Source organism: Ictidomys tridecemlineatus, chromosome 15 (genome assembly GCF_052094955.1).
Source record: "Ictidomys tridecemlineatus isolate mIctTri1 chromosome 15, mIctTri1.hap1, whole genome shotgun sequence".
NCBI classification, from domain to species: Eukaryota; Metazoa; Chordata; class Mammalia; order Rodentia; family Sciuridae; genus Ictidomys; species Ictidomys tridecemlineatus.
The window spans coordinates 59,967,073-59,994,810 of record NC_135491.1 but is presented as its reverse complement, the minus strand read 5'-3'; the positions used below and the strand labels follow the sequence as shown (position 1 = coordinate 59,994,810).

Sequence of the window (27,738 nt, the reverse complement as noted above, 5' to 3'; positions counted from 1 at the left end):
GCTGAACCCCCTTATAAATGTGGCTCTCCTGTCAGGTGTGGTGCTGCCCGCCTGGAATCCCAGCAGCTCAGGAGGCTGAGGCGGGGAGATGGTGAGTTCAAAGCCAGCCTCAGCCACGACGAGGCACCAAGCAACTCAGTGAGACCCTGTCTCTAAATAGGGCTGGGGACATGGCTCAGATTGAACCTGAGTTCAAGCAACCTGCAGCTGTCAGCTGTCAACCTGCGGCTCTCTTGCAATGGCAAGCTCTCGAAGCCTGGACGACCTGTCCTGCTGAGCCAGAGCGGGGGACTGCTGTCTCTGGCCAACAGGCTCCAGTAAAGCTGGGGTTCTGCTGGGAAGGGAGGAGAAGGGGCGTCGGGCACATGCACTTTGTTTTGTCCCGACCACAGCCAACACTGAAGGCCAACCAGGGTGCCTCCATGGGCTGCCGTCCGTTCCGTCCTGTCCTCCCTCTCCAAACACAAGCCTCTTGCTGAAGACCAAAGGCCCCAGGAGAGCCTGGGGCCAGGACGTCAGAGTTAGCCATCGCTCACTGCACCTCCAGGCCTCTCCAGGTCCTCCTGTTCCCCCGGTGACCAGGGCCTAGGGCTTTCTTCTCGTGTATTTTTTTTAAAAATCAGCACCATTCTTGCTGAGTGGGAGTAGTACAAAGACCAGGAGAAGCAGCTCACCTCCACACCACTGCAGCCGAGGGGCCGTCAACACACCCGTCGCAGGCCCTCCTGGGCCCTGCGAGTCCTGACACAATGCGCAGGAGGGCAGGGCTCAGAGGGGCGCCAGGGCTCAGGAAGCCACTGGCTTTAAAGGCATTTAAACCTCCAGGACCCCAAGATAAAAAGAAAGAACAGCAGGGAACAGGGCACACTAAGAACCCCAGCAACTCAGGAGGCCAAGTTCAAGGCCAGTCTGGGCAACTGAGCGAGACCCTCAACAACTTAGTGCGACCTTGTCTCCAAATAAGAACTTTTTAAAAGGGCTGGGATGTGGCTCTACGGTAAAGTGCCCTGGCTTCAACCCCCAGTACCAAAAAAAAGACCCTCACCTCTCAGACAAGCCACTGAATGACAAAAGCCACCAGATGAGAAGGTGCTGCCCCCTCCTGGTCACAGCCAGGGTTGCCATGTGGCCTCTGGCTGCAGAGGGCTCAGGGAAGCCAGGGGCTGGAGCAGCAGCCTGGACGCCTCTGCTGACCACCTTGGCAGGAGCAGGAGGGAAGGCTCTGTGGTCAGGAAGCAGGGGCAAGTCGGGAATTGTGCCCACAGCAGAGTCCATGTGGGTGTCCAGGAGGGGAGAGAAGTCCCACACCCAGAGCCCTTCGGGCTCCTGAAGGTGTGGGCAGTTACCCACGCCTCCACCCTTGAGGCTGGTTCTGGGCCGTCCAGCCTACAGGAGGCCCCAGCCAGAGGTGAGAGGCAGAGGCTGACCTCCTGTCCCCTGCCCCTTCCCTGCACCTCCTGCTGTGGCCACAGCCCCCCCTGATGCTACAGGGGAACTCAGCAAGAGCCCTCTGCTGAGAGAGAAGAACCCAGCGCATCTCACCTCAAAAGGCCTTTAGTGGGGAGGCACCCGCACCAGCCCACCCCGCCCCCGGGACAGAAAGGACAGAAACAGAAGTCTCTAAACAGCTCGGCACAGCGTCTCCTCAGGGCAGAGTCCTGCTCAGCACACCTGGATCATCATGGACGTCACCATGTTGTCGAAGGCCCTAGGCAGGAAATGGGCCATTCAGAGGCAGTCGGTCTCCAAGCCTCTGTCCCTCTGCTGGTCACCAGACGACCACCCCAACCCCAGATGCTCAGGGCTGCTCAGGGCTGCTCAGGGCCAGGCAAGTGAACTCGGTGAGGCCAGGCTCAGGACACCAGGAATGAGACCACAGCTGCCCACCGCCCTCCCTGGCGGTCCTCACAGCATGGAGGTCCAAAGGTCGCAGACAGGTGGGCAGGCAGCAGTGACGAGAACAGTGCTGGCCCTGCCCTGCCTGCTGTCACCTGGGACCTAGGAGGACCTGACACACAGGGTCGAGGCTGAGAGGAGGGCCTCTTGGGAACTTTCTGGAACAAGGGATTCTGGGAAGCAGGTCTGGAGTGTGAGCTCATGAGCCCTGCGCTCCCCGATGGCGTGCCTTCCTGAAGTTCGTTCAAGCCTTGCGTATTTTCACTTGTTGCTCTACTTGTCTGTGGCACTGGGGGTTGAACCTGGGCCTCGTGCCTGCCAGGCAGGTGCTCTCACCACTGCACCGCCCTGCCCCAGGTCTGTCCATGTGGGAGCAACCCGCAAAACCCGTGATCCAGGTTCCTGACCATCCCAGCTCAACGTGAAAAGCAGTTCAGGCGAAGACACAGCAGATCTTCTCCCTGAACAGGGCCTTTGCTTAACTCCCCGAGGGCCTCAGGTAATTGGGGGCTCACTTGGGAAACCAAATGGGCAAGTTCTGCCCCCTCCTTCCATCTGCTCTGTACCTGGAGATCTGTCAGAGCTGGTTCAGAGATCAGGGTTTTGCTGCTTTAAGTGGACCTCGGGGGGACAGGGCTCCTGACCTTCCAAGGCTGGCCTTTTCAGCAAGGGAGGCCTTGTACAGAGAGGAGACTGGAAGCACGGCCCACCTGGACTGGATGCGGTCCCCAGGGTTGTAGAAGGGGTTGCACATCACATCCGTGTAGGAGTTATGCAGCTTCCGGAACATCTGAAACAAGACCCAACATACCCATGGCACTGCCAGACCTGTGGCTTCCCAGGATTTCAATTAAGTGAGAAAGAGAATACCAGACGTCCCCCCAGGCGTGGCCTCAGAGCCCTGCACCTACACTGCGGATTTCGTTGTCTCGAAGGGCTGTGTTGGAGGAATCCACCACCATGACAAACTTCACCTTGGAGTTGGTCACGTAGCCGTATCTGCACAGTGAGTCAGGGAACATGCTCTAACACCGGATGCGTGACAGCAACTGGCCCAGCCCCACACCAACAGCTCAGTTGGTGGAGTGCTTGCCTCACATGCACAAGTCCCTGGGTTCCATCCCCAGCACCATAAAAATAAATAATAAATAAACAAACACTTTTAAAACGCGCCTATGAGCTAAGGGACCTCTGGGTATCCTTGCTTGGAGGAGCCAGACACCCTGAGTCACAGGAAGTGCCCAGGCCAGGATGGTCCTGCAGCACAATGCAGGTGGGAAACTGCACACCTGGAGTGCCAAGGTGACTGCTGGAGGCACGTAACCCCACCAATTCACAGACCCAAGTCCTTCTGGGCACTGGAGATGTCTAACCCTCTTTATAAAGCAATACTGGGCCCAGGAAGCCAAGTGCAAATAGATAAGGTGAATCCCCCACCGCTGCCCCAGAGGTCATATCCTAGTGTAACACGCGGCTTCCAGGCCAATGCTGGTGTACACAAGCTGCATTTCAGCCTGAAGGGCTGTCTCTGAACTCCGAGGTCTCAACCTTATCCTAAGGTCAAGAGCATCCAGTGGTGCGTGAGGCAGGACCTAACAATGAAATCCCTGTTGCTCTAAGGTGGCAGCCCCTGCTGGTACAGGGCAAGGAAACCCGCCCCCCAGTCTTCCCCATCTTCCAGGAGAGCAAGTCCAGCATTTCCCAAATGCATCTTCAATTACAAGGAGATTAAAAGGAAGACTTCGTTAGCTTCAGGCCCCTCAATCTCCTTGGATAACTGAAACTCTCACTCCTTTTTTTCAAGTGTTTCCCAAGCACACCCTGAGATAACAGCATCCTAAAAGATACACCTTGTAGTCCTCTGTTGGGTACAGCAGGCCCAGGTAGAGCTCCCTCTGGTCCACCAGGGCCTTCCCCATGGTGGAGATCTTCTCATCTACCACATCCAGGGAGGTGTGCACCATGTAGTGAAACTTCAGCTCACTCTCCATGGGGGTGCTGCGGATGTACAGGGGGTAATTCTGCAAGAAAGGACAGTGGCCACTGAAAGGGCAGGCACCCACCCAGCCTGTGCCAGCTCTGACTAGTGCCAAAGAGCCCCCTGAGAGTGGCCTTGTGGCCTACCAACCCCCTAGGAGATGTGCTCTCACTCTAAAATCCACAGCTTAATTCTCCACACTGTTGTGGGTATGTCTTCAGGGGCCTGACCTAATCCAAGCAGTTTATGCCGGGGGACAGCATAAGGGTGGGGCTTGAATGCCCCCTGACAGCTGGCCCTGTCACCTGGGAGGGTCACTCACCTGTGGTTCACTGTGTCCTGGCCACCTTCCACTCTGTGGAGCCTTCCCAGTATGGCACCATGAATGCCAGCTGTTTTTACCATGCAAGGACAGGAGCCCTGTCACTAAGCCCTTGGAGACTTGGCTCAGCCTCCGCAGCTCAGCACTGCTGCCGGCCTGACCTCAGAGACAAGCACCTTTCCTGGGCTCCCACAGACCACAATTCACACCTGCCCAGCATAAGGTAATGTAGACATCTGGTGAACAATACGTATGCTCACACCTACTGATACCTGACGGGTAACGGATCAATAGATCAGAAAATAGTCCCTGACACATAATGGCTCCACAAGAAACACTGGCCTTCACCATGAGTTTCCAGAAAGATTAAATGCACTTTGATGTATGATGTAAGGCCACCCTAAGTAGAGCACCTATTAAGCACGCTAAGCTGTGGCGTGTGCTCAGAGGGAAGCTGGCCAAGAGCCTGGAGAGGCCACGTCCCTGCCACCCCCGAAGCCAGTCTCAAGAAGAATGGCCAGGAAGCAGGAGCACCTGAGTCGCCCTGAGCTCCTAGGCCTTCAGACAGAGCTTTCCGGAGGAAACGCGCGGCCAGCGGGCTGCAAGGGCCGCGGCCAAGGTGAGCGCGCAGGGCCGCGTGGGGCGGCGGACAGGCTCGAGGGAGAGGAGGGGCAGGTGGCAAGGGAGGGGGACGCCACGCCACGCCGCCGGGAGCCGGGGACAGCTTTTCGACACCGGCGCAACAGAACCCGCTGGGGAGAGGCGGCTGGGTCGGAAAGCGGGAAGCGGGGAGAGGCTGCGGGAGGAGGACCGCACAACTCCCGGCGGCCCGGCCCGCGGCTCGGCGGGCGCCGGGGGACAAGTCAGGCCGGAGGGGGCGCGGGCCGGGCGGGGCGGGGGCCGGGGCGGGGGCCGCTCTCCGCAACCGCGGCACGCACCTCCTTGGCGATCACCGCGATGCACACCGCCATCTTGGGAGGCCCTGCGCGGATCACGTGATCGCCGACCAGGCCCCGCCCCCCGCCCGTCACTCGGCCCGCCCCGCTGCGGTCCAGCAGTTGACCGGGCGGGGTCCCGGCGGCTGTGGCCCCGCCCACCCCGCACTCCGCCGAGTGGGCCCCGCCCCTTCCGTCACTCAGCCAGCTCCCGTCTGGGCGGGGTCCCGGCGGCTGTGGCCCCGCCCACTCCGCACTCCGCGGAGCGGGCCCCGCCCCTTCCGTCACTCAGCCAGCTCCCGTCTGGGCGGGGTCCCGGCGGCTGTGGCCCCGCCCACTCCGCACTCCGCGGAGCGGGCCCCGCCCCTTCCGTCACTCAGCCAGCTCCCGTCTGGGCGGGGTCCCGGCGGCTGTGGCCACTCCCACTCCGCACTCCGCGGAGTGGGCCCCGCCCCTTCCGTCACTCAGCCAGCTCCCGTCTGGGCGGGGTCCCGGCGGCTGTGGCCCCGCCCACCACGCACTCCGCCGAGTGGGCCCCGCCCCTTCCGTCACTCAGCCAGCTCCCGTCTGGGCGGGGTCCCGGCGGCTTGGCCCCGCCCACCCCGCAGGCCGCCGCGCGGGCCCCGCCCCTCGCCCCGTCACTCACCCTGCCCGGCGGCTGGGCCGGAAGGGGCTCGGGCCTCTGCCAAGTTTCTCTCCGCAGGTTGGGCCCTGCGGCGCCCGGTTTGGTTGTCATGAGGGCGGTTGCCGCAGCGACGAAGGGGTGGCGGCTGCTGCTGGTGCTGAGCACCGCGGGGATCGCGGCCGCCGGCGCTCGGCAGCCCCCCAACATCCTGGTGCTGCTCATGGACGACGTGAGTGCGGGCGCGGGGCGGGCGCGGGGCGGGCGCGGGGCGGACTCCGCCGGGAAGCCGCGGCCCTTGGCCCTGCGCAGCCGCCCGCCGCCCCATTTCACCTCGACCCGCGCCGCGGCTTCCAGCATCTGGCCAGAGGTCCGGCGCGGAGAGTAGGAGGGGGAGTATCCCCGAGGTCCCTCTCCTGGCCGCCCTGCCCAGGGCAGCTCGGTTCCCCGGGGCACTTATCCGAGGAACCCGGTGTCACTGAGTGACCCGGAGACACGGGTCACGTGGAAGCCTAGCTCCCACTCTCCCTCCTAGGCTTGGACTTCAGTCTGCTCCCCCGTAGGGTGGACCTGGCTGTCCTGGGAGCACCCAGTGGGCTAAGACCTCATCCGGTTCAGGACAGTTGAGGCCATCTGGGCACCTATCAGTTCCCACGGGCTGCAGGCCAGCAGAGAGCTCCAAGAGAGCTTTTCCACCTATCCTGTGCTGACCAGCACAGTGATCCCCAGCCATACCAGGGTGTCCTGCAGTTGTGGCTGGTGGGAACTGAGAAATGGCATATGTGTGAGATACACTTGGATTTCAGAGACTTGGTATGAGAAAAACAATATAAATATCACATTTTATGATTATTAAAGTACTAGTTATCTATTACAAAAAGTTAACGGCCCTCATATATGCCTCCTCCAGAGGTCACCACAGGTGCCACTGGACCCCCTTCTTTCAAGTCATGCTGGTTAAGGTCACTGACAGCTTTCCACTGCAGGCTTTACTTAGTCATGCGCAGCTCCACAGTCTGAGAAGCAGTTTCCGTTGCAGTGTTCAGTCTTTCCAAAGTCTGAGTCCCTCTCAACGGTAGCTGTGTGGTCTCTTTTGGAGGAACTAACTCTAGGGGTGTAGGGGTAGGGCTTAGTCTTTCTGCTCTGTGTGTCTTTCCTTTCCAGGATGACAGGGTGTGAAAAAGTCACGTGTCCTGCTCGGAGTTCACTAATAACTTTTCATGTCAAAGATCTGTTGAAATGATGGTGTTTGGCGTTTCTGCTGTGGCTAGAGAGTGTAAAATCACACAATGGGCTCACAGTGTGATTTCTACAGGGCTGTTTTGGAGCAGGCAAGTTTTGGGTGGTGGAGTGTGACCAGCACCACCCCCACGCGCCTGTCTGGGTTCCCTAGGGCTGGGGCAGGATGGCCCCTGCTGTGCCCAGGGGCTCTTTCCTACAGGTTCTTCTTGTGGTTTGGGGGTTCTTTGGCAGCCGAAATCCAAAGAGCTCTGGAGGATTTCCATCCTTCTATCCTGGTTAGTGCAGTCGCATCAGAAAGACTGACAGCGCCCGCGGGGTGGGGGTGGGGGGGTGGGGGTGCTGGGATTGTGGCTCAGTGGTGGAGCGCTTGCCTGGCATGTGAGAAGCCCTGGGTTCCATCCCCAGCATCACATAAACTAACAAAATAAAGGTATTATGTCCATCTACAACTAAAAAAATATTAAAAAAAGACTGACAAAGAACTCAAGGACTTTTTTATGCTAAAATGACAGGAAACAAAGTGATCTAAGCAGAAAATGGGAACTCCCTGGCTCTCCTAACTAACCAGACCAACTCACCCTGGCTTCAGGCAGGTGGGATCCCGTCTCCACCCTCCCATACCTCTGCTGTCTCTGAGCTGGCCCCAGAGTGGCCCTGTGATGGCCCCATCCCTCCGTCAGAGACCTGGAGAGACAGTGGCTGTACCCAGTAGTCCCATCATCCTGACGTGGGTCACAGCCCGAGCCAAGCACACTGGGGAAGGGGCCTGTGCTGACCTGTCCAGCTGGAACCCAGAGCCCACTCCTAGAAAGGGAGGCTAGTCCACCAGACCAGACAACACTTTGGGGGAGAGGGGGGTGCAGCCAGTGAAACAGCAGGCCCGACATGGCAGCTGAGGGGTGCTGCTCTGTCCCCTGAAGCCCCAGCCTCCCTTTCCGCCTTCTCCACACATCCTCCCCATCTGCACACCACTGCCTGTCAGGTTGGTGTTGAACCTGTAACTGGGTATCGAGACTCTGGCCTGCTGCAGGATGACCTGGCTGACCTCCCAGCCCCAGGCCTGGCACCATCACCCGCTGTGGACTGGCTGCCCCAGGCTCCATCTCCCTGGTCAGTCATCTGTGGCTGGAGGAGTGCAATGATGCCAGGACCACCCCTTCCATCTGAGCAGATGCTGTTCCAAGAAAGGGGGTATCCCACAGCTTGGTACTGCACCTGGCAAGGTCCACTCCCCTGCTGACCATGTGATCTGCCAAAGGACCCACCCTCCCTGCAGGGGTTGGGGCCAGAATGGGGTACAGCTTACAGCCCCTCACCCGTCCAGAGGTGCCCAGCCCTGTCTGGTCAGGGATGGCATCTGTTTGGTCCCTCCTGGGTGCTCAGAGTCTAGTACATGTGGGTGGGCTGGATGGATGGATGCGGGAACTCGGAGGTCTGAAGCCTTAGGGCTGCCATAGGCCCTGCAGAGTGCTGCCAGGAGTGAGGAAGCACCCCTCCCGCCCACAGACCCCTCCTGCCTCCCAGGTCTCCTCTGGGTTTGCAAGATAGGATCAAGAAAAAACCTGTGGTTCTGGAAGAAGCTGCCGTCAGAGGCCAGTGCCTTTGCCACCGGAGTCTCCTGGAACAGAGGCCCTGAGCAGAGCCTCCAACCCCGTGCACGCTGCGGCCTTCCATGCACCTTCACTGGGGAGCTGGTCCTCTGCCTTCGTCAGGGCCACGCAGCCAGGAAGACGTGCAGCACGCTTTCTAAAGCCTCGACGCTCCCACAGGGGAGGTGGCCAGGGCAGCAGAGGCCACTGCCTGGTTGTGGTGGCTTTCACTCCTCTGGAACATGGACAGTCTTCAGTCTTTTGCACCCTTGACAGGAGAGAGGGCGCTGCCTGCTGCGGCAGCACCCCTCATGACCCGGCAGCCCCAGTCCTGGTACACGTCAGGCCTGGAGACCTGCGACCACACACAGGCTGGACATAAGTGTCCACACAGTGCATCCAAACAGCCAGAAGCGGGAACCAAGCATGTGTCCATCAATGACCAATGGACAAGCAGGGTTGACGACACTAGCTTAGCTTGTGGGGAAACTTTGCCCCTGGGTTTGAGATCTGAGTTGGTGTGGCGGCTCTGTGACGACACTGGGCATGTGCGAATTTGGCAGCTCATGTGACGGAGGGCATGGGCCTGTAGCTGCCAGTTTCCCAGGGGCATAGAGGTCCGCGTCAGTCCAGGGAAGCAGACATGCCTACACCTTCCCCAAGTGAGGGCGAGACAGAAATGGAGGTGAAAGCCTGTGAAGCCCAGTTTACCCTGCAGCGGTGCTGCCTGTGCCCAGGCGCTGGTGTTTGGCACAAGCTTTGCTAGGGTGAGGGAGGCCCAAGACACGCACTCCCCCTGTGATGGAAGTGCCACCTGCAAAAGGGGTTCATTCCGCATCTCTGTTCTTCCACGCAGATGGGGTGGGGCGACCTGGGGGTGTACGGAGAACCTTCCAGAGAGACTCCAAATTTGGACCAGATGGCTGCAGAAGGGATGCTTTTCCCAAACTTCTACTCGGCCAACCCTCTGTGCTCGCCATGTAAGTCTGCAGGCTCCTGGCCCAGGGATGGGGCCACAGAGCCCAGCCCATCCCCTCCTTCCAGCCCTGAGGTCAGACTTCTGGGCAGTGCCTTCTCTTCCAAAGTGCTAGGAGCAGGGGCACTGAGCCTTCAGAGGCTGTCAGTGGGCTTGGGGACTGTCCAGGGCCTTCAAAGTTGACGTCCAGCCCTGGCAGCTGTTGTTGTCTCCCAGCGCCAAGGTGGCCTCATCCAGGGAAGGGCCATGAGAGCCCTCTGGGTGCCTCCCCCTCACGGGTATGAGACGCAGGTGGGCGGCAGTGCAGCTGTGCCTTCTCCCTGCAGAGACTCACTCCTGCTGGGGAGACGGATACAGAACTCTGACCTTAAAGGGCATGGGGAGCCAGGGATCAGCACCTGGTGACGGTCCCTGTGGGGAGGCAGCCTGGTGGCCATCCTGGAGCTGAGAGAGCCAGGCAAGAGCCAAGGAGACAGAGCTGACCTGCAGGCCAAGGTTCCACCTCTGCCTATCAGCAGGCTGTTATACGCATACCCCAGGACACACAGAGGCTGGCAGGGTTGCTGGACAGTGTACCAGGTGTGCTAGTGGGAGCTGCACAGCAGGACGCACCGTAGAGCTGTTCTCACCACCTGTTTTTATCACCTCCATGTAGCCAGGGCAGCCCTGCTCACAGGACGGCTGCCCATCCGCAACGGCTTCTACACCACCAATGCGCACGCCCGGAATGGTATGGCTCCCGTGCCCCTCCAGGGTGCCCTACAGGGAAGGAAGGCTGGTGTCCCAAGCCTTCAGGCATGGGAGGCTGAGGGCCAGAATCAGACACCGGGCAGGGGGGCATTGGCTGGCCCTTGGCACCTGTGGCCTTAGTTCTGCAGAGCAGCACAAACTGCCCAGGGCCAGACACCTTGCTTCTGCACTAAAGTTGCTTTAAGACAGATTCTTGCCCTTCCACCAAAAGCTGTTGTTAGGCAAGGTGGCACCTGGTCCCCAACACAGAGCTTTGCACAGGCCCTGCCTAGCCAGGCCTGCTTCTTTGTACTGACCCCACCAGGACAGAGCTGAGGCTGGGGCACCCCACCCCTGCCCAGCACCCCTCCTTCCACCCCCTTATGCTCCCTGGGACACTGCATGGCTACAGAGCGGGCACGTCCCTCTGTCCAGGGCTCCTGCCCCACTCTGGCAGTCAGCCCTGCACCCACAGAGACCTGCGGAGGCAGGGAATGTTCTGGAAATTACCCAGAGCTTGGGTGGGTTCTCCAGGACACCTCATAGACTAAACGGGATCTCAGTGGGCCCTGAAGAAGAAGGGAGTGTAGGAATGACACAGGTGTGGCCTGCGGGCAGGGGGGTGTCCTAGCTGGAAGGGCAGAGGAGTGGGAGGCAGGCCTGGAGCCATGCCTGGGAGGAGCCTGGGGCAGTGGCCTGCGTCCCACCCTGGCTGTGGCGCTGGGTGGCCTCTGCCTGTCGGTCCTGACAGGCCACTGTGCAGGTCTGTTAGGGTTGGGTGAGACCCCTGGGACTCCCTGCCCACACACACCACTGCCCTCCAGCCTACACGCCCCAGGAGGTAGTGGGCGGCATCCCCGACTCTGAGCTCCTGCTGCCTGAGCTCCTGAAGGAAGCCGGCTACACCAGCAAGATCGTGGGCAAGTGGTGAGTCCCAGATACGCCTGGCGTCTGCCCTGCACGGCCCCTGCTCACGCCATCCCAAACAAGGGGCTCTGGGAACCCTGACTCCTAGGTCCACTTAGATTGCCAACAGGTGCTTTTAAAAGCTGGTGTGGTCCCCGGGGCTATTGCCCTGATGTGCTGGTAGCATCTCAGTTCAGTCCTGAGGCTGGGACACCAGCCCTGCAGAGCCACCTCATGGTGTCAGACTCCGTGAGCAAGCGGCACGTGGCCCCACAACACGTCTCAGCCCCTGTCGCCTCCCACCATGCTCTGCCACCTCTGCTCCTGCGGGACCCCCTGCCAAAGCCTGGTGACTAAAGGAACCTCCCAGTGGCACACACAGGCTTGTGGTGGGTGAGGCGGGGCCCAGTCAGCAGGAGGGAACCTGTTGCTACACCATGTCCTGTTTCAAGCACAGGAAACGTTTACTCCTTTGCTCCCTGGGGACATTCAGGTGTGAAAGAGTCCTGGGGCCCCTCCCCACGCTGCAGCCCACAGACCCCCTTCCCTCGGGAGGCCTCCTCTGCTGCCTGGGGCCCTCCCACGCGCTCCCTGGGGCACTCTTCTTTGGGGATGGTGATGGTCATGGGGATGTGGAGTCTGCTGAGGCCAGAAAATGCGTCCCATCAGAGGCCACCGAAGAGCACCGTCTGGCAACAGGGAAGCCAGCCTGTTGAGCTGGGCCACAGCCAGGACTGGTGGCAGAGCAGAGCTGGGTGGGCACGCAAGGGCCAGGTCCTCTCAGGGAGGACAGGGCCCCTTGTTGCCTGCTGTCCCTGAGCAGGTGCAGGGAGGGCCCAGGGAGCCAAGGTAGAGGCCAGGCCTTGAGGGCTGCACCAGCGAGAGGAAGAGCAGCGGTGGCCTCAGTGACGAGCCCCTGCAGTGACCAGCACGCTCCGTGCCTGGCCTGGCAGCTCTGCCCTGTGCAAAGCCGTCCGTTCACCATCCCTGACCCAGGGCAGCAGGAGTGGAACAGGGAGAGCATCTCCGTGGAGCTGGCCAGAGAGGCGGCCAGGCCGTGGAGGAGCCCACAGGACCAGAGAAGTAGCTGTGCTCTGACCTGGGACACGGGCGCACGGGCAACAGGCCAGTGGGGTGGAGGCCGCACAAGGGTGGGCTGCAGGAGGCCTGGGGGCGATGGTGCAGCGATTCCTCAGTGAGAGGTCCTGTCCCAGCAGGCCCAATGCAGGGCTGAGGGGATATTGTGGGCTGTGGCCAGGACCAACCTGAAGTCCTTCATTTGGACCTCAGCACCAAGAATCTGGATATTGTCTGCCTGACCAAGTCCTTGGGGCTGACCAGGCTGGAAGCCTGCAGAGGCTGCATGATCTGCCCAAAGCCACACCCAGTCGCCACAGCACCCTGTTCCGGCTCTCCTGTGGGCCCACACCTGACCATTGTCATTGGCAGCTGCGTCCAAGCAGGACTAGAGCATGACCCTCAAAGCTGAGGCCTTCGTGCTGACAGATGTGGACATGGGCAGCCACCTGCCCAGCAGTGTTCAGAAAGGACAGGCTGTCACAGCAGGGGTCCTGTGTGTCTCATGTGTCTCAGCACATGAGACACACAGGACATGGCCCAGGCTACAGCTCAAGGCCCATGAAGTCACAGGTGGTACAGTGTACCCTGGAGGGGAGAAGGTGGGGCACACAAGGCCAGTGACCTGTTCCAGGGGGCGGCCGTGCCAGCCAGGCCACTGTCCTGGAAAAGCAGCCAGCTTGTGCCAGCCTGTCCTCCCTGGTCCTCAGCCTTCCCCACAGCCCCCATGACCCTGCCCACCGTTTGACCAATGATAGTGGTCAGGAGCTGCCTCCACCAGGGACTGTCCCAGGTGCAGATTAGAAAAGGACTCTTCTGCCTGGGGTTTCAGAAAGTAGCTGCAGAAGGCTTCCCTTGGTGCAGGGGCGGAAGGCAAGCCAATGGGCACCCCCTACTGGTCTGTAGTGGTCAGGAGCCAGCACCGGAGCCACCTCTCCAACACCTGTTCTGAAGACCAGGCGGGAACTGTTCTTTCCAGGGCTGATGGCCTTGCCCAGCACCTGTGAGGCCACTGGCCCACTGACCGTAGGAGCTGCAGAGGCGGGAGTGAGATTAGGTGCCCCCAAAAGTGAAGAGGGTGTGAGGGCCGAGAGTGCCGGCCCCTCTCAGGGTACAGGAGCCTCAGTGGCTTTTGCACATCCTCCTGTGACCACTGTGGCAGGTCACATCCAGGGCCTGGGGACATGAGCAGCTCGCAGGCTTTCTGGCTCTGCCTTCCCTTAGCTGGAGAAGAGACACGCGGCGTTCAGAGATAGCGAGGCCCTGCTGCCTGCAGCCCTGAGGGGGACACTGGCGCTCTGGGTGCAGCTCTGGGGACATTCCTGAGAGCTCAGGGCAGGGAAGCCCAGGGAACCTGGAGACAGCAGAGATGGGTGCTCAGGTCTCGAGTCGGTTGGGACAGTTCTGCTTCAGAGCTCCCCACGGCACCCTGCGGACACCCAGCCTCCACTGAGCCTCCGGTGGACACCCCGGGCTGTGCCCATGTGCTCTGTGGTGTGGCAGCACTCTGTTGGGAAGGGAGGTGGATTCCGGGGCTCCCCGGGTGCCGTCCTGGTCCGTCTGTCTGTCTTGGTATGCCCAGGGCTCAGCACACACTGGGTGTTGGGGGTGCTTATGGGCGAAGGTGAGGTAGGCTGCTGCCCAGAGTGCACCCGGCAGGGCCCTGAAGTGCTGGTTCCTGTTCCTAGGCATCTGGGTCATAGGCCCCAGTTCCACCCCCTGAAGCACGGATTTGATGAGTGGTTTGGATCCCCCAACTGTCACTTTGGACCTTATGACAACAGGGCCAGGCCCAACATCCCTGTGTATAGGGACTGGGAGATGGTCGGCAGGTAAAGCAGTCTCTCCTTTCCCTCCCAGCCCTGCCCTGCTGACGGGGTGCCCAGCAGTCCTCCCTTGGCCTCTGCAGCTGCCCCCAGAGCAGGATGATGGTTCTTGAGCCACCTGCTGGCCCATGCTGCATCTGCGCAGCCAGAGTCTCCCGGGACTCACACCCGGGCCACTGGGAGTCAAATGCCCGTCCCACAGGGTGCTTGCAGGACCCAGCAGTCGGCTGTGGCGTCTAGACAGTGGGCACGCAGGGGAAAGGATGGGTTGACCCTTGCCTGTGAGCGCAGCAGAAGTGGGGGGATGGGAGTCCCCAGGGAGGAGCCCTCCGGAGCTCAGGCCCGGTGTAGGGCAGCTCCTCCCGGCAGCACCTGGTCAGGGGCCCTTGTCTTTCTTGTTAGTTTAACTTTTCTTACGGATCATGGACCAGAGCTGGAACACCCATTGGCTTTTTTAAAGTGAAGCTTTGCTGGTCCGTGACCCTCGCCCCGTAATGTTCACCAGGCCTGTAGTGGGTGTGCAGGTGTGTCCAGAGCTGTGAGACCACCACAGTCGATGTCGCGCCATCTTCACCACCGTAAAGAAGCCCTGGCTGGCGCTTTCCCGCCCCGTGGCCTCTGCTCTGCCCTGCTCCATCCTGGGCAGGGTCAGTGGGGCCAGGAGAAGTGTCCAGGGCAGTGCCAGCCTCCAGCTGGATTTGTTCCACAATTGGGACATTTCCACCTTCTTCTAAACAAGGCCACGGCTACAGGTGACCTCAGAGAGAAGAGGTCTGGGCTAAACCCTGATTTCTGTCTGGGGCTGTACTTTCAGATTTTATGAAGAATTTCCAATCGACCTGAAGACTGGGGAGGCCAACCTCACCCAGATCTACTTAGAGGTGAGGAGCTGGGTTGGGCAGGACAGGCCGCGGGGCTGCGGGCAGAGGAGGACGAGCAGTCTCCCCACAGGAGGCCCTGGGTTTCATCAGGAGGCAGCAGGCCAGCCAACGCCCGTTCTTCCTCTACTGGGCCATCGACGCCACCCACGCGCCTGTCTACGCCTCCAGATCTTTCTTGGGTACCAGCAGGCGAGGGCGGTGAGTCCCTCAGGGAACCCGAGACCCCGGGGGGCTTCGGGGGCTAGATTGCCTCGGGACCTGCGCTCAGAGAACCCAGAGCATCCCCGCTGCTGGGCACGGCCAGCTCAGGGGTGCTGGGCACGGCCAGCTCAGGGCTGCTGGGCACGGCCAGCTCAGGGCTGCTGGGCACGGCCAGCTCAGGGCTGCTGGGCGGAGGCTGGCTCCCCGGGATCGGCCACCTGACTTGAGCCTCCCCCTGCTCCGTGGGCACCTCCTCAGAGGTCCCTGTGCTCAGTCACACTGCGCCCTGCTGCCTGACAAGCTGCCCGCTCCCCACAGGTATGGGGACGCCGTTCGCGAGATCGACGACAGTGTTGGGAGAATCCTGAGGCTGCTGCGGGAGCTGCGCCTCGGGGAGAACACCTTCGTCTTCTTCACCTCGGATAACGGCGCTGCCCTCATTTCTGCTCCCGAGCAAGGCGAGTGCTGGTGCTGGTCCTCCTGGCCGCCCACGGAACCGGCCCGTGCGGCTCACGGCTCACACGTCAGAGGCCAGCAGCCTGCTCCCGGTGGAGCGTGAAGGGACTTCCCTGGGTCGGGAGCCTCTGAGCAGGGTAGTGGTGGCCCTTCCTGCCCAGGGCCAGCTGAAGTGTTGGTCAGTTTGGCCTTGCTGCGGAGAGGTGGCAGGAAGTGGTGGGGGAGGACCTGTGTCTCAGGAGAGGTTGCATGCCTCCTGGAGAAGGGCAGCCCGGCATCGGCCGACGTGTGGGTAAGCATGGCGGAGGTCGCGGTGCGTGGCCTGGGGCAGGCAGCCCGGCATCGGCCGGCGTGCGGGTGAGCATGGCGGAGGTTGCGGTGCGTGGCCTGGGGCGGGCAGCCATGAGACAGCAAGGGGCTCCACCAGCGCCAGGGTCCTCGAGTCCTGGCCTTTTGTGCTCACCCTCCCCACTCACCTGTCCCCACTCGGCCCTGGCCGTCTCCTCTGGGGTGCACACTGGAGGGTGGAGGGAAGACAGCGGGCTTTCTGGTTTCGAGTGACAGGAACCAGCACAGCCCACGGCTGAGTGGGCTTGGCTCTCAGGCAGGCCCTCTCTGTGCAGGCGGCGTCCCAGAGAAAGGCGTGGGGCCCGGCTCTTCCCAGCATAGTTCAGGGTCAGCAGCTGCACACTGCCCTCAGGGAGGGCTGAGGTCCAGCTCCTGTTCAGGCACTCTGAGGGAGGGAAATGGGATGTTGGTCATTGGCCACTCTGGCAGCATAGGCTCTGGTGGCAAGGACAGCGCTTGTCCCTGTGCCAGACCCCACACACCCCAAGAACCAGGGAGAGACTGCAGCAGCATCCCGAGAGCTACAATGCAGGGCCACCTGCTTCCGCCCCCTCTGGCTGGTGGGAAATACCCCTGGCCCACCTGCCCACTGTCAGGATCAGAGTGGCTCTGCCCAGACCACAGGGAGCCTGCAGACCCCAGCACCTAACGGTAAGCAGAGGCCTCTGTGCCCAGCAACCTGCTCCGTGAGCAATGTTTTCCAGCTCTGCCTGAAGAGTCAGCCTTGATGACTGCTGGCCAGGCCAGCAGTAGCTCCTCGTCAGAGCAGGTCTCTGGACACCTGCAGCCGAAGCAGCTTAGGCAGCTGCCCGGTTGGAGCCATTTGAGGCCTCCCAACCCTGTGCGTAGAGCTGACCTCCTTGGCTGGTTCTCTCTCCGTGATGGGTCTCGGTGACTACACTGCAGAACAGGGGCCAGCACGGGCAGTGCTACCAAGAGTGCCATGCCCATGTCCCTGATGGTGGTGGCTTTCTCCCCAGGTGGCAGTAATGGCCCCTTTCTGTGTGGGAAACAGACCACATTTGAAGGTGGAATGAGGGTGCCTGCGATCGCGTGGTGGCCCGGGCACATCCCTGCAGGCCAGGTAAGTCATTGTCACCCACAGGATCTTACGGGGTGTGGGTGCCAGTGGTGGGGAGGACACTTCTGGGCCTAGTCCTCTGGCAATCCTGGGTGAACGGTGTTCTGCTGCGCTGGTGGCACTGCGAACTCTGGAGCGGACACGTGGGACCTGGTTTGTGAAGCTCACTGGGCCACAGGATCCCCAAGGCCGGTGTCCTGTGGACACGCCTCAGGGAGCAGCAGCCTGCCAGGGCACCCCTGATCTCCGCCTGTGGGGTGCAGACAGGGGAGTGTCCTGCTGCATCCCCATCCTGGCCTGCCTTCATGCCAGGCAGAGCGTCCACCCACTCTGGGGACAGTGGGCTGGGAGGTATGATGTTCTCAAGCTGCAGAAGCTTCTAGGCACTTGGGCCTGGACAGCACCCCTGACCCCTTGGTTCAGGAGTTGGGATCCCACTGTGACTGAGTCCAGTTTGTAGGGCCGGCTGCTCTGGAGGCCCCAGCTGCCCCAGCCCCTAGGGCCATCTGGGTTCCCATTCCTACCGTGGCACTCTGTGGCCTCGCTGGGCCTGTGCAGATAACCAGGGCCATCTCTCCTATCCGGGTCAGCTGATGTGTGGACATGAGGCCATGTGCACAGGTGGCAGGGACTGGGACACAGCGTCCCTGGAGCAGTCCTCCTGCCCACCACACTGTGCCCTACCACACACATTAGGAGGCAAAGCTTCAAGAAAGCAAGTCACGTACCAGCCTCTCAGAGCTGGGAGTAGCCTCCAGGCATCCTGCCCACCATGCATGGGACAGTCCCTGTGTGTCCCCAGCAGCAGGTGGGGCTGGGGTGGCACCTGCCCCAGGTGCATGGTCTCTAAACCCAGCTGGGCTCTGTCCCTCAGGACCCTCTGCCCAAGACCTTCAGGTCACTCCAGGTCACCAGGACCTCCAGGTTTACTGCAGGCAGCTGCAGGCCCCCTGTCGACTTGCCAGCTCCCTGGAAGGGCAGGAGTGGCCGTGGCAGTGACCACATTGTTGGGTGGGATAAGTGTGGCCAGCAGGTAACATCTATGCACACAGAGGGCCACGTCCATCATCCTACTTGCTGTGCAAGAGGCACTGGGCTGCAGCTGGACAGATTCTGCCCCAGGGTCATCACTTCTAGGCCTCGTGTGGCTGAGGGAGTAGGAGAGGCGCGAGGGCCGGGACAGGCTGCAGCAGCCCTGCGTGCTGGTGAGGAGCCGGGTCCCAGCACTGCTGCACACGTGCAGCCCAATACTGCTCTGCTAAGACACATCTGGGAAGGTGAGATGGGCTGCCCTCGTGCCCAGATACCTGCCCATCTGTTCCCATCCAGTGGGCTCGGGCATTCTCTCCCACCGCCCTCCTACCCAGCTGGAAGCCCAGGTTTGGAATCCGCCTTGGGCCCTGAAGGAGACCAGAACACCTTGCAGAGCTTGGTGTGCGCCTCTTCTCTGCCGTTTCCATGGGCACAAACTGAAGTTGAGTTAGACGGGGACCCAGGCCTGTTGCTGTGGTGACAGATTTTGACACCTGGTGTTCGTCCACCCAACATCACCTGCATGGCGCTCCACTGCTGCTGCCGCGGCCTTTGGTTCAGAGTGAAGGCTGGGGCTCTGGGAGCAGCCTCCAGGCCTCCTGCTGGGCCACAGCCTCCTCAGCCTTCCCTCAGCCTCCGTCCTCCACAGGGCTGCCACGCTGGTGGAGGGTGCCAGGCCCACTCCCCGCCACCCCAGCCAGGAGCAGCCACCTCTGTTGTTTGGAGATGGTGAAAGTCTCTGTCTCTTGTCCCCCATTTTTTTCCCTGTCCTTGAAAAATATGAAAACCCAGAGAGTAGTAAGGGACCTGGAGGGGCACCAGTCGGGAGGCTCCTGCTCCCCCTGCAGTGACCAGAGGGCCTCTGAACCAATTCCTGCCTGTGCGGAGCACAGCCAGACAGCTGCCACGAGGCTCCTCCTTGCCCAGCTAGGGCCACGACCGACGTCTGGCTCAGCTGAGTGGGGCCAGGTGAGGGCAGCACTGCCATGAGCTGATGCCTGCTCAGCTGACCACAGTCGTGCAGTCCAGGGTGGTGCCCACCCCACTCTGCACCCCAGGTTGCAGAGGTCAGGACCAGAGAGGAGCCTGCCTCCCGTCCCCAGCACAAGCGCAGCGCCGCCGTGGACTCGGCCTCCAGAGAAGGACCCGAGCAGGCCTGAGGAGGCAGAGTTGTGGTCACAGATGGTCCTGCCCTTGGTGTTTCAGGGTCTGGCCAGGGACCAGTCACTATGCTGCCCCAGAGTCCAGCTTATTTATCTACAGAGGTGCACCTGTGGGACCCGGTGGGCTCTGGCCCTGAGCACTGCCCATGTGCCTTGCCCACGTCAGCCCTGGCTGCCCTCGCTGTCCTCTGCAGTATTTCTGGGGCCTGTTCCCAACCACAGCCCGCCTGGATTTGAGAGTTCACTGTGGCTGCAGGTGCCCAGTGTGAAATGCCACCATTTGTCTCAGGACAGCAGGGCCTAAGTGGACCCCCTGTGTCCCTTCCCAGCTCTAGCTGTTTTCCCGTCTCTGTCCAGCCCTGGCTCCGAGGTCAGACATACAGTCTGGGTTCTGTCTGCTGCCCCAGGCCCACGACTGAGCTTGACTGACCCTGTGTGTGGGGGTGGCCCGTGAGCACTTGAGTACATCTCCAGATCCAGCCACCCTCTGGCCAGGGCAGAGGTGCCCACAGGTGACTGCTCTGTCCATTTCAGGTGAGCCACCAGCTGGGCAGCATCATGGACCTTTTCTCCACCAGCCTGTCCCTCGCAGGCCTGAAGCCGCCCCGTGACAGGGCTGTCGACGGCCTCGACCTCCTTCCTGCCATTCTGCAGGGCCAGCTGATGGACAGGTTGGTGATGGACAAACAGCCTTCCCCCTGCAGAGCCTCCTCATCCACACTGTCAGCCTCTGCTGTGGCTGAAGGCCAACGGGAGGCTGGGAGCTCCTGGCCAGAGGACCTGGGGCCTCCGTGTGGAGCACGGCCCCTGGGGCTCAGGGCACAGGGAGATGGAGGTGCCTTGTCCCCACCTTCAGCCCAGTCACTGTGACCACCACCACAGTCCCTTGTGTGGGAGGAGGACTCTCGGCACAGCCGCCAGCTCTCCCGGACTCCAGCCTGTGTGCCCAGCTACAGGTGTGGGCCTGCGAAGCTGCCCCTCTCAGGCCTAGAGCCTCCGCCAAGCTCGCTGTGGGGCCGCTGGCTTTGGGGAGGATTGGGAGGAGCTTGCTTTTTTCTTCCCCCAAATTCCTTATGTTCTTTTCCTTTAAAATTCCTTTTGAAACCTGAACAAGTAGCTCGCTTACATCGAGAAGAGAGGGGCCGATGCCCCAGCTTCACACCTGCACTTCCCCTGGTCCTCTGCCCCAGGATGGGCCCTTTGCTGCCACCCTTAACTCCCATGCTGGCCTGCCTTTGCCCCACAAGGGCCGGAGGTCCCTGGAGGAGTGTGCCCAGGCCTCAGGCCTGTCTGTGTACACTAAGCCTCCGTCACTGAGCAACTCAGCCTGCCCTTCCTCCGGTGCACGGTCTGATCTCAGTGTGGTCATCTCTAGATTGTCAGCTGGGCCTGGCTTGGAGGTGTGGCTAGCTCACTGCTCACCCTGCCAGGAGCCCATGCTGGGACCCGGTGGTGATCCTTACCCTCCCACCCACAGGCCCATGTTCTATTACCGTGGCAATACACTGATGGCGGTCACTCTTGGCCTGTACAAGGCCCACTTCTGGACTTGGACCAACTCCTGGGAGGAGTTTAAACAGGTACAGGGCTCAGGGTACGGGGCCCAGAAAGGGGGCAACACTTGAAAGACTTCTACCCACTTCTGAGCCGCTGTTGAGGCTGGCGAGGTGGGAGGTGCCCTGTGGCCCCTGACACGCTCAGGAGGACCTTGCGCAGACCTCTGTGGTTGCCTCTTTCTGCCATGCATGTTGGCAGGATGCCCAGAGGGTGCTCAGGGCTGCAGGTGTTCTGCAGAGACCCTCAGGCCTTGTCACATCCTTACAGGGTGCCCTGCCCTTCACAGGAGGCCTTCACAGCCCAGGCCCACATCAGATGGCCCCATGGGCCTCAACCTCCTGCCGTGCACATGAGCTCCTTTTCACTCCTTCCCAGACAAGGTGACAGAGTGGCCTGGCCAGGCCCAGGGAACAGAGCTGTGGGTGTCTCACCAGGGTGCCAGCCCAGAGTCGGGGTGAAATGCCACACGTTCAGGCTCTGGGCTCCTACTGCCTCCTTTACCCACTGCAGCCACCCCAGGGCCTGCCCTCTGGCCGCTGGCTGGTCCTGCCTCCTCCAGCCCCCAGCCCCCCAAGGTCATTAGATACTTGGAGACCTTGCTAATTTTCCTTAATTGGGAAGGCAGTCGAGTTAAGCCAGTGCACAGTCTGAGTGCTAGAACACTCAGAGCCAGCTGGGGCCCGCGTGGCCAGCTCCTGGCTCAGAAGTTGGGCTGGGCAGGAGGCCGGCAGGTAGGCGTGCAACATAGAAGGTGCACTTGGAGCTGCTGGTGGGACTGCTGTCCAGCCCAGGACACAAGTGCCTCCTGTGGACACATGGGCGGCAGGATAGTGTCCCAGGCCCTTGCTGGTCTGCTGGCCCCTCCCATGCTGCCTTGCCGGCCTCCTGCATGGCCCTAGCCCCTGCTCTTCCTTCAGGTCAGGATTCACAAGTGCTCAGGGCTGTCCTAAGCACTGGCCTTGCCCCACCAGGCCCTAAGCAAAAACTGGTGCCCCAAAGGCACCTGCCCCATTTCCCTTGGGCCCCAGAGGCCACACCTGGCCAAGTGGCTAAGAAATGCTTAAAAGTGCCCTTGAGGGAGGGAGCAGGACCCCCAGAGATGGGGGCTCCTCTACCTTTCCCAGAGGACTCCTATGTCCTCCCTAGCTTTTCCTGGGGTCCCTGTTGTTAGCTCCTCGAGAGTCTGGGTGGTTCAGACGTAGGAGAAAGGCCCCTCAGGCTTGCAGGGTCCCTCTCTGGGCCCCTGCCCTACATCCTGGGAACAGGGTGGCTGGTCTGTCCCCTGGCTTCCCTAGCACATGGCCCTAAGGCCCAGCTGGGCTTCTGCCAGGCTGATATTCAGAGGGGATGGGGCATCTAGGTGGTCCACACCTGTACACCTGTAACCTAAGCAACTGAGAGGCTGAGGCAAGAGGATCACAAGTTCAAGGATAGCCTCAGCCACTTAGCGAGACTGTCCAAAGTATGAGTAAAAGGTGTGGCTCAAGTTGGATCCCCAGTGCCAAAAAAAAAAAAAACACACAGAATGGGGGTGGGGCTACCTCCAGGAAGGTGTGGAGCAACTTCCACGGACAGAGCCCACACCATACCATCTGGTGGCCTGGAGCTGTCTGCATGGGGAGAAGCCCAGGCTGGGCTCCTGGCAGGGCTTCTGCTCAGCCCACAGCTGTCCACTCGGTGCCCCTTTCATTTCCTGGCACTCCTGCGGGCGCCGGGGTCACTGGCGCTTTGCTTCCTCTGCTCAGAGCAGGAGCACAGTGAGCCCACGGCTCCAGTAGGTGCCCAGTGTCAGGGGCCCTGCCTGGCAGTTCCCAGGGGCAGACAGGTGGGAACTGGCTGTTCTGTGGTGTGCAGGCTGGAGGGGGACACCCAGGGCCCATGAGCCACACAGCAGCAGGTCAGCCTGGCCAGAGAGCCTGTGCCTACCAGCTTCACCACTGACCTCAAGCCCCTGGAGAAGGCCAGAGTGTCTGAGGATACCCAGTGGGAGGCTGCCCAGGTCATCGAAAGGATGTGGAGACAATCAAACCCAGGTTCACCTGGTGGCCTCCACGCCCCTAGTCCCTGGGCCCACCTGCGTGGCCTCCAGGCCCCTAGTCCCCGGGCCCACCTGTGGTCATGGTTCTGATGTCCTTGCCCCTCCGCTTCAGCATCTGCCCTGGGTCTGTGGTCTCTTGGCTCTGGGGCATCTGTGACTCTTCACCCTGACTTGGTCTCCCACCAGAGGCCACCTCTCCTCCTAGACCCACAGGGGTTTGGAAGGAGAACTTCTCCATAATGCTGGCAGCAGCCAAGATGTCAGGCTGGTCAGGTGCAGAGGCCCACACCTATGATCCCAGCAACCCAGGAGCCGAGGCAGGAGGGTCAGGAATTCAAGGCCAGCCTCGGCACTTAGCAAGAACCTGTCTCAAAATAAAATAAGGAAGAGGACTAGGGGTTCAGCTCAGTGGTGGAGCGTCCTGGGCCCAATCCCCAGTACTTTAGAAAGAAATAAAAGCTGGGCGCCGTGGCACACACTGTAATTCCAGTGGCTCCGGAGGCTGAGGCAGGACGATCATGAGTTCAAAGCCAGCCTCAGCAAAAGTAAGTCACTAAGCAACTCAGTGAGACCCTGTCTCTAATGAGACACAAAATAGGGCTGGGGTGTGATTAGAAGTAAAGTGCCCGAGTTCAATCCTTGGTACCAAAAAAGAAAGAAAGAACGTGAGGTTGACTAACATGTTCAAGACCTGTCCTCCACAGGGACGGGATCATGGAGGGAGGCACGGAGGCAGGCTGCCAGACAGTGTCTGCCCCAGGCTTCACAACCTTTGCCCCGCATGCCCGTGGACCTGTGTTCTGGAGAGCCAGGAGCAGGGCAGTGCAGGCAGGGCTTCCTGAGGCACCCACACTCCCTCCGGCTCCCCACAGGGCATCGACTTCTGTCCTGGGCAGAACGTCTCAGGAGTCACAACCCACACCCAAGAAGAGCACACAAAGCTGCCCCTGATGTTCCACCTGGGACGAGACCCTGGGGAGAGGTACCCGCTCAGGTGAGTCAGGACCAGGGCACCGGACCGAGGAAATGCTTGCCAACCCAGCCCAAGGCAAGGCCACACCCAGGCGCCTGAGCGGGCTCCTCTGGAGCATCCCGGAGTGCAGCCCTCCCAGAGCAGCCTTGGTGCCTCCTGGGCGGGGCCACTTTCTCTCCCTGGCCTCTCCCCATCTCTGCCCTCGCAGGCGCTAGCCCACTACCCCGACTCCTGGTCCCATTTGTGAGTTGTGTTGTGGATGTCCTGACACCAAGAGCTTCAGCTCCCCAGAGGGCCTCGTCACCAGGACTCAGGAGACTAGCACAGGCCACCTGTCCAGAGAGGCCAAGTCAGCAGTCCAGAGGCCATAGCCCACACGGACCACTGGCTGGCATCCTCAGCCTGCCCATCTCTGGTGACCAGCTCAGAGACTGAGGCGTCCCAGACCCAGCCCCTCCCAGCCCTCTCCCTCCTAGAACAGCTGTGGGCCTTCCTGAGCACCAGCCAGGAGCCCGGGAGCGGACCAGCCCCAGATGCTGCCAGTGAACCTCTTAGTGACCCTGGCCTTTCTCTTCTCCAGCTTTGGCAGTGCTGAGTACCAGGACGCCCTTGGCAGAATCACCCCAGCTGTCCAGCAGCACCAGGAGGCCTTGGTCCCCGGACAGCCCCAGCTCAATGTGTGCAACCAGGCAGTCATGGTGAGTGGACTGTCCTTGCTGGACCCGTCACTGCACCTGGGCTGCAGCTACCCACCCTGAACCCAGGGCCAACCATGGCCTGCATCAGAGCATCAGCACCCTGGCACACAGCCATCTTGGGTTGTAGTGTGTTCTAGAGCCCAGTGCCTCATGGAAGGGCCACAGGTGCACCAGGTATCACCTGGGCCATGGAGCAGAGTCGCCACTCCACCTGAGGGAACAGGGCTATAGTTAGAAACTGCCCTCCTGCTGCTTCCCACGAGCTCTGCAGATGGAGGATGAGCTAGAACCCTCAGGGGACCCAAGGACACTGTCTCAGGGAGGCAGCAGGCCCCAGGGTCCACCATGCCTTTCTCCTGCTGAGCTGAGCATGGCAGGGCCAGGCCAGCCAGCTGTCCAACCCCTAGCCCTGTGCACACTGAAGCACAGGAGGGACCAGGCACCGTGGCCCATGATTCACATGGGGGGCTGTCCCCAGGCTGGAGGTCCCACAGGGATCCCCAGAGGGAGTAAACCTCCACTCAGGCCGTAAGGGGCGTTGTGACGTCGTCATGGTAATGGTTAAGGACAGTAGACGTGAGGCCCAGACTGATGTTACCAAGGGGAGCAAGAAGGAGGCCTAAGTAGGAGAAACAGCCCAGGGCTGTGCTCAGGGCCATGGGGGCAGGGTGTGCACAGCCCCAGGGGTGCCCACCTCCCAGCATAGCAGAAGCAGGTACCAGCTAGGAGGGACCTTGACCCCATGGGAGACCCCTGCAGCCCCCTTCAGACTGGAGTTCCAGTGACACACCTTGTGTGACAAAAGCAGCAGAGCCACAGGGTCTCCTGGAAGCCCCAGAGCCAGCCCTCTGCTCACCTGGCCACACCCAGGCTCCCGTGCCCACTGGTCATGCCAACTGAGCCCCGGGGCTGCTCCAGAGAAGACCAAGCTTGTCAGACCTTCTTCCTCCTGTGCAGGACAAAGGCCTGATTTAGGGCCCTTCCAGGTCAGACGGTGCAGCCTCTGAGCCCCAGGTGCGGGCTTGGCCTTTCAGGGGCACTTCCACTCCCGTGAAGTGTGCCTGGGCTCAGCCTGACTAGATGGACTCAGCACCCAGAGAAACCTTCTGGGCAGCAGGGAGGCAGTGCAGAGGAGCACCCTCCTTGGTGAATGTCCTTGTCCAGGGCCAGGGGCCAGCCACTCTGCTAAGGGCTTACTGGAGACTGGGATGGGCAGAGGTTCCTCAGTTGGTCAGGGCCAGTGGGTGGCCTCATCTGTGTCCATGGCTGAGTCTCACATGGGACTTTTGGGCCCTTCCTTCAAAGGGACACCCGTGCTACTGGTGTTTGGGCCTCTGTTGGCTGTGGAGCTGGGAGGTCCCTGTTTCAGGACCGCTGTTTTTGGCCCCAGGAGCCCAGTGCCCTCTGGTCGGGCATTGCTGCTTCTGTGACTGTTCTGCAGGATCAAGCTGTCTCCAGAGAGCAGCTACCTTCCAACTGTGCAGAGCCATGGTGGGCTTCCTGACGGGCGAAGGGCCAGGGAAGTGGGCGGCACATGGCCAGTGTGCTGCTGCCATCTCCTGGGCGCTGGGAGAACTGTTGCAGCTAGCTGCATCCAGGCTCTTCAGTGCAGGAGAAGGGGTGCTAGGGTCCAGGACACACCCTAGGCGAGACTCAGGGAAGGCCCCGCTTCCATTTCCATGGTGAGTGCTACCATGGAGCTTCAGGGGTCGCTAGTGCCCTGCCTTCTCTAGGGCCTCCCTACAGAGCTCTGCTCCTCAAATCCCAGGCCACACTGTGCGGGGCTCAGTGGCACCTCCTCAGTCTCTAAGTTCAGTCCCCATGCAGCTTCTCACAGCCCCTGAAGAGGGGCCTGTCCCACTGCCCACAGGACACACAGCAGCAGCCTTGAGAAGCATAACCCCTACCCTGAGTCTAGACACACACACCTGCCACTTCTGTCCTTCAAAGGTTGGGAACAGCCCCTCCCCCCAACCATCCTGCTAAGGGCTCACTGAGTGCCTTATGCCATCGGGGAGAAACGTCAAATGCTCTGATTCAGACCATAGCAAACCGGGCTGCCCTCAGTCTCCCCACAAGAAGGCTCCTCCCAGGGGACCCTTAGGGGCACTCCAGTCTGTACCCCAGCTCCCTCCCAGAGAGATGCCTTCCTTCCCCAACACCGAGCTGGGGTGGTCCTCCACTTCCTTCTTCCACCTGGAAGCACTGCCCAGGACATGGGCAGGTGTCTGGTGTCCCCTGCCCACAGCTAGCCTCATGCTGGCCTCACCCTGGCTGCTGACACTTGCCTTGATGTTCACCAGCCCTGCCCCAGCCACTCCCCCTCAGAGCGAGGCTGCAGGTTCCCGTGATGCCCAGCAAGGCTGCAGCTTGCCTGACCAGGTGGAGATGGAGATGGTCTCCCCACTGCAGCCCAGCTGTGGGTGTGAGACTCAACCTGGGCAGGGGCAAGCATCTCACTGCAGCCAAGACAAAAGTGCCTGGAGTAACTCCATGTTTTCTTGAATTTTCATTTCGTAGAACTGGGCACCCCCAGGCTGTGAAAAGTTAGGCAAGTGTCTGAGGCCTCCAGAGTCTGTCCCAGAGAAGTGCTCCTGGCTCCATTAGCACCTGATTGAACCCAGAATCTCCAGACCCTGCAGGTGCCCAAGAGCAGGAAGTGTCTGACCTCTGCGAAGTGCTCACTGCCAGACAGCACCTGCAGCCCCCAGCAAGGCCTGCCGGAGACCTGGTTCTAGAGTCCACTCCTCATTGCTCCTCCCACCCACCTGACCCTGCAGCCCATCATCTCGGCTGGCTATGAAGGAGGCCACAGGCGTGACTGCTGCCTCCCCTGCTCCTGCGTGTTTCCATCTCAGTGATGAAGGATTGATGGCAGTGGTGTGATTGGATTCTGAGCCCCTCGGTGCTATTAGGGTGCTCTCCACACCACCCCACAGGGCTGTGGACAAGGGGGGACAGGGAGGAGGCAGACACTCCACCCCACATTGGGCGCCCATGCCACTTCTTCTGTGGAGGGTGTCGGTGTCCTTGGCTCTCTGCCCGGGCTCAGCACACTGATTCTGTCTGCTGTGAGCCCACCTGTCTCAAGGCAGGTGGGAGCCGCCTTCCATGAGTGGGTTCTCACATCTCTGCCGTTCCGCCAAAACAAATCGTAGAAGTTGGGAAGTGTCGAAGAATCGGCTCATAATAAAGAACAAAGCCTGTTTTAA

General features: G+C 61.0%; 2 protein-coding genes across 4 annotated transcripts; one reads left to right on the top strand and one right to left on the bottom strand.

The window, feature by feature from the left end:
- Nucleotides 1–1,538: 1,538 nt before the first annotated feature.
- Nucleotides 1,539–5,290, bottom strand: Trappc2l (trafficking protein particle complex subunit 2L). Its single transcript, XM_078032832.1, has 5 exons — nt 5,135–5,290; nt 3,745–3,917; nt 2,808–2,895; nt 2,607–2,686; nt 1,539–1,708 (listed from the first exon to the last, which is right to left on the bottom strand). Exons 1-5 carry the CDS (start codon nt 5,165–5,167, stop codon nt 1,663–1,665), a joined length of 420 nt encoding a protein of 139 aa, XP_077888958.1. The 5' UTR covers nt 5,168–5,290; the 3' UTR covers nt 1,539–1,662.
- Galns (galactosamine (N-acetyl)-6-sulfatase) lies at nt 4,686–27,738 on the top strand. 3 transcript variants are annotated; one of them, XM_078032829.1, is made up of 14 exons: nt 4,686–4,815; nt 9,441–9,564; nt 10,216–10,290; nt 11,114–11,216; nt 13,961–14,104; nt 14,913–14,979; nt 15,050–15,177; nt 15,499–15,638; nt 16,965–17,068; nt 19,795–19,931; nt 20,738–20,840; nt 23,728–23,849; nt 24,409–24,526; nt 27,047–27,738. In XM_078032829.1, the coding sequence occupies exons 2-14, from the start codon at nt 9,441–9,443 to the stop codon at nt 27,131–27,133; spliced, it is 1,452 nt and encodes a 483-aa protein (XP_077888955.1). In that variant the 5' UTR covers nt 4,686–4,815; the 3' UTR covers nt 27,134–27,738. The 3 variants fall into 3 exon arrangements, with proteins under 3 accessions (XP_077888955.1, XP_077888953.1, XP_077888954.1); XM_078032827.1 differs by lacking the exon at nt 4,686–4,815 and adding an exon at nt 5,726–5,985; XM_078032828.1 differs by lacking the exon at nt 4,686–4,815 and adding an exon at nt 6,918–7,084.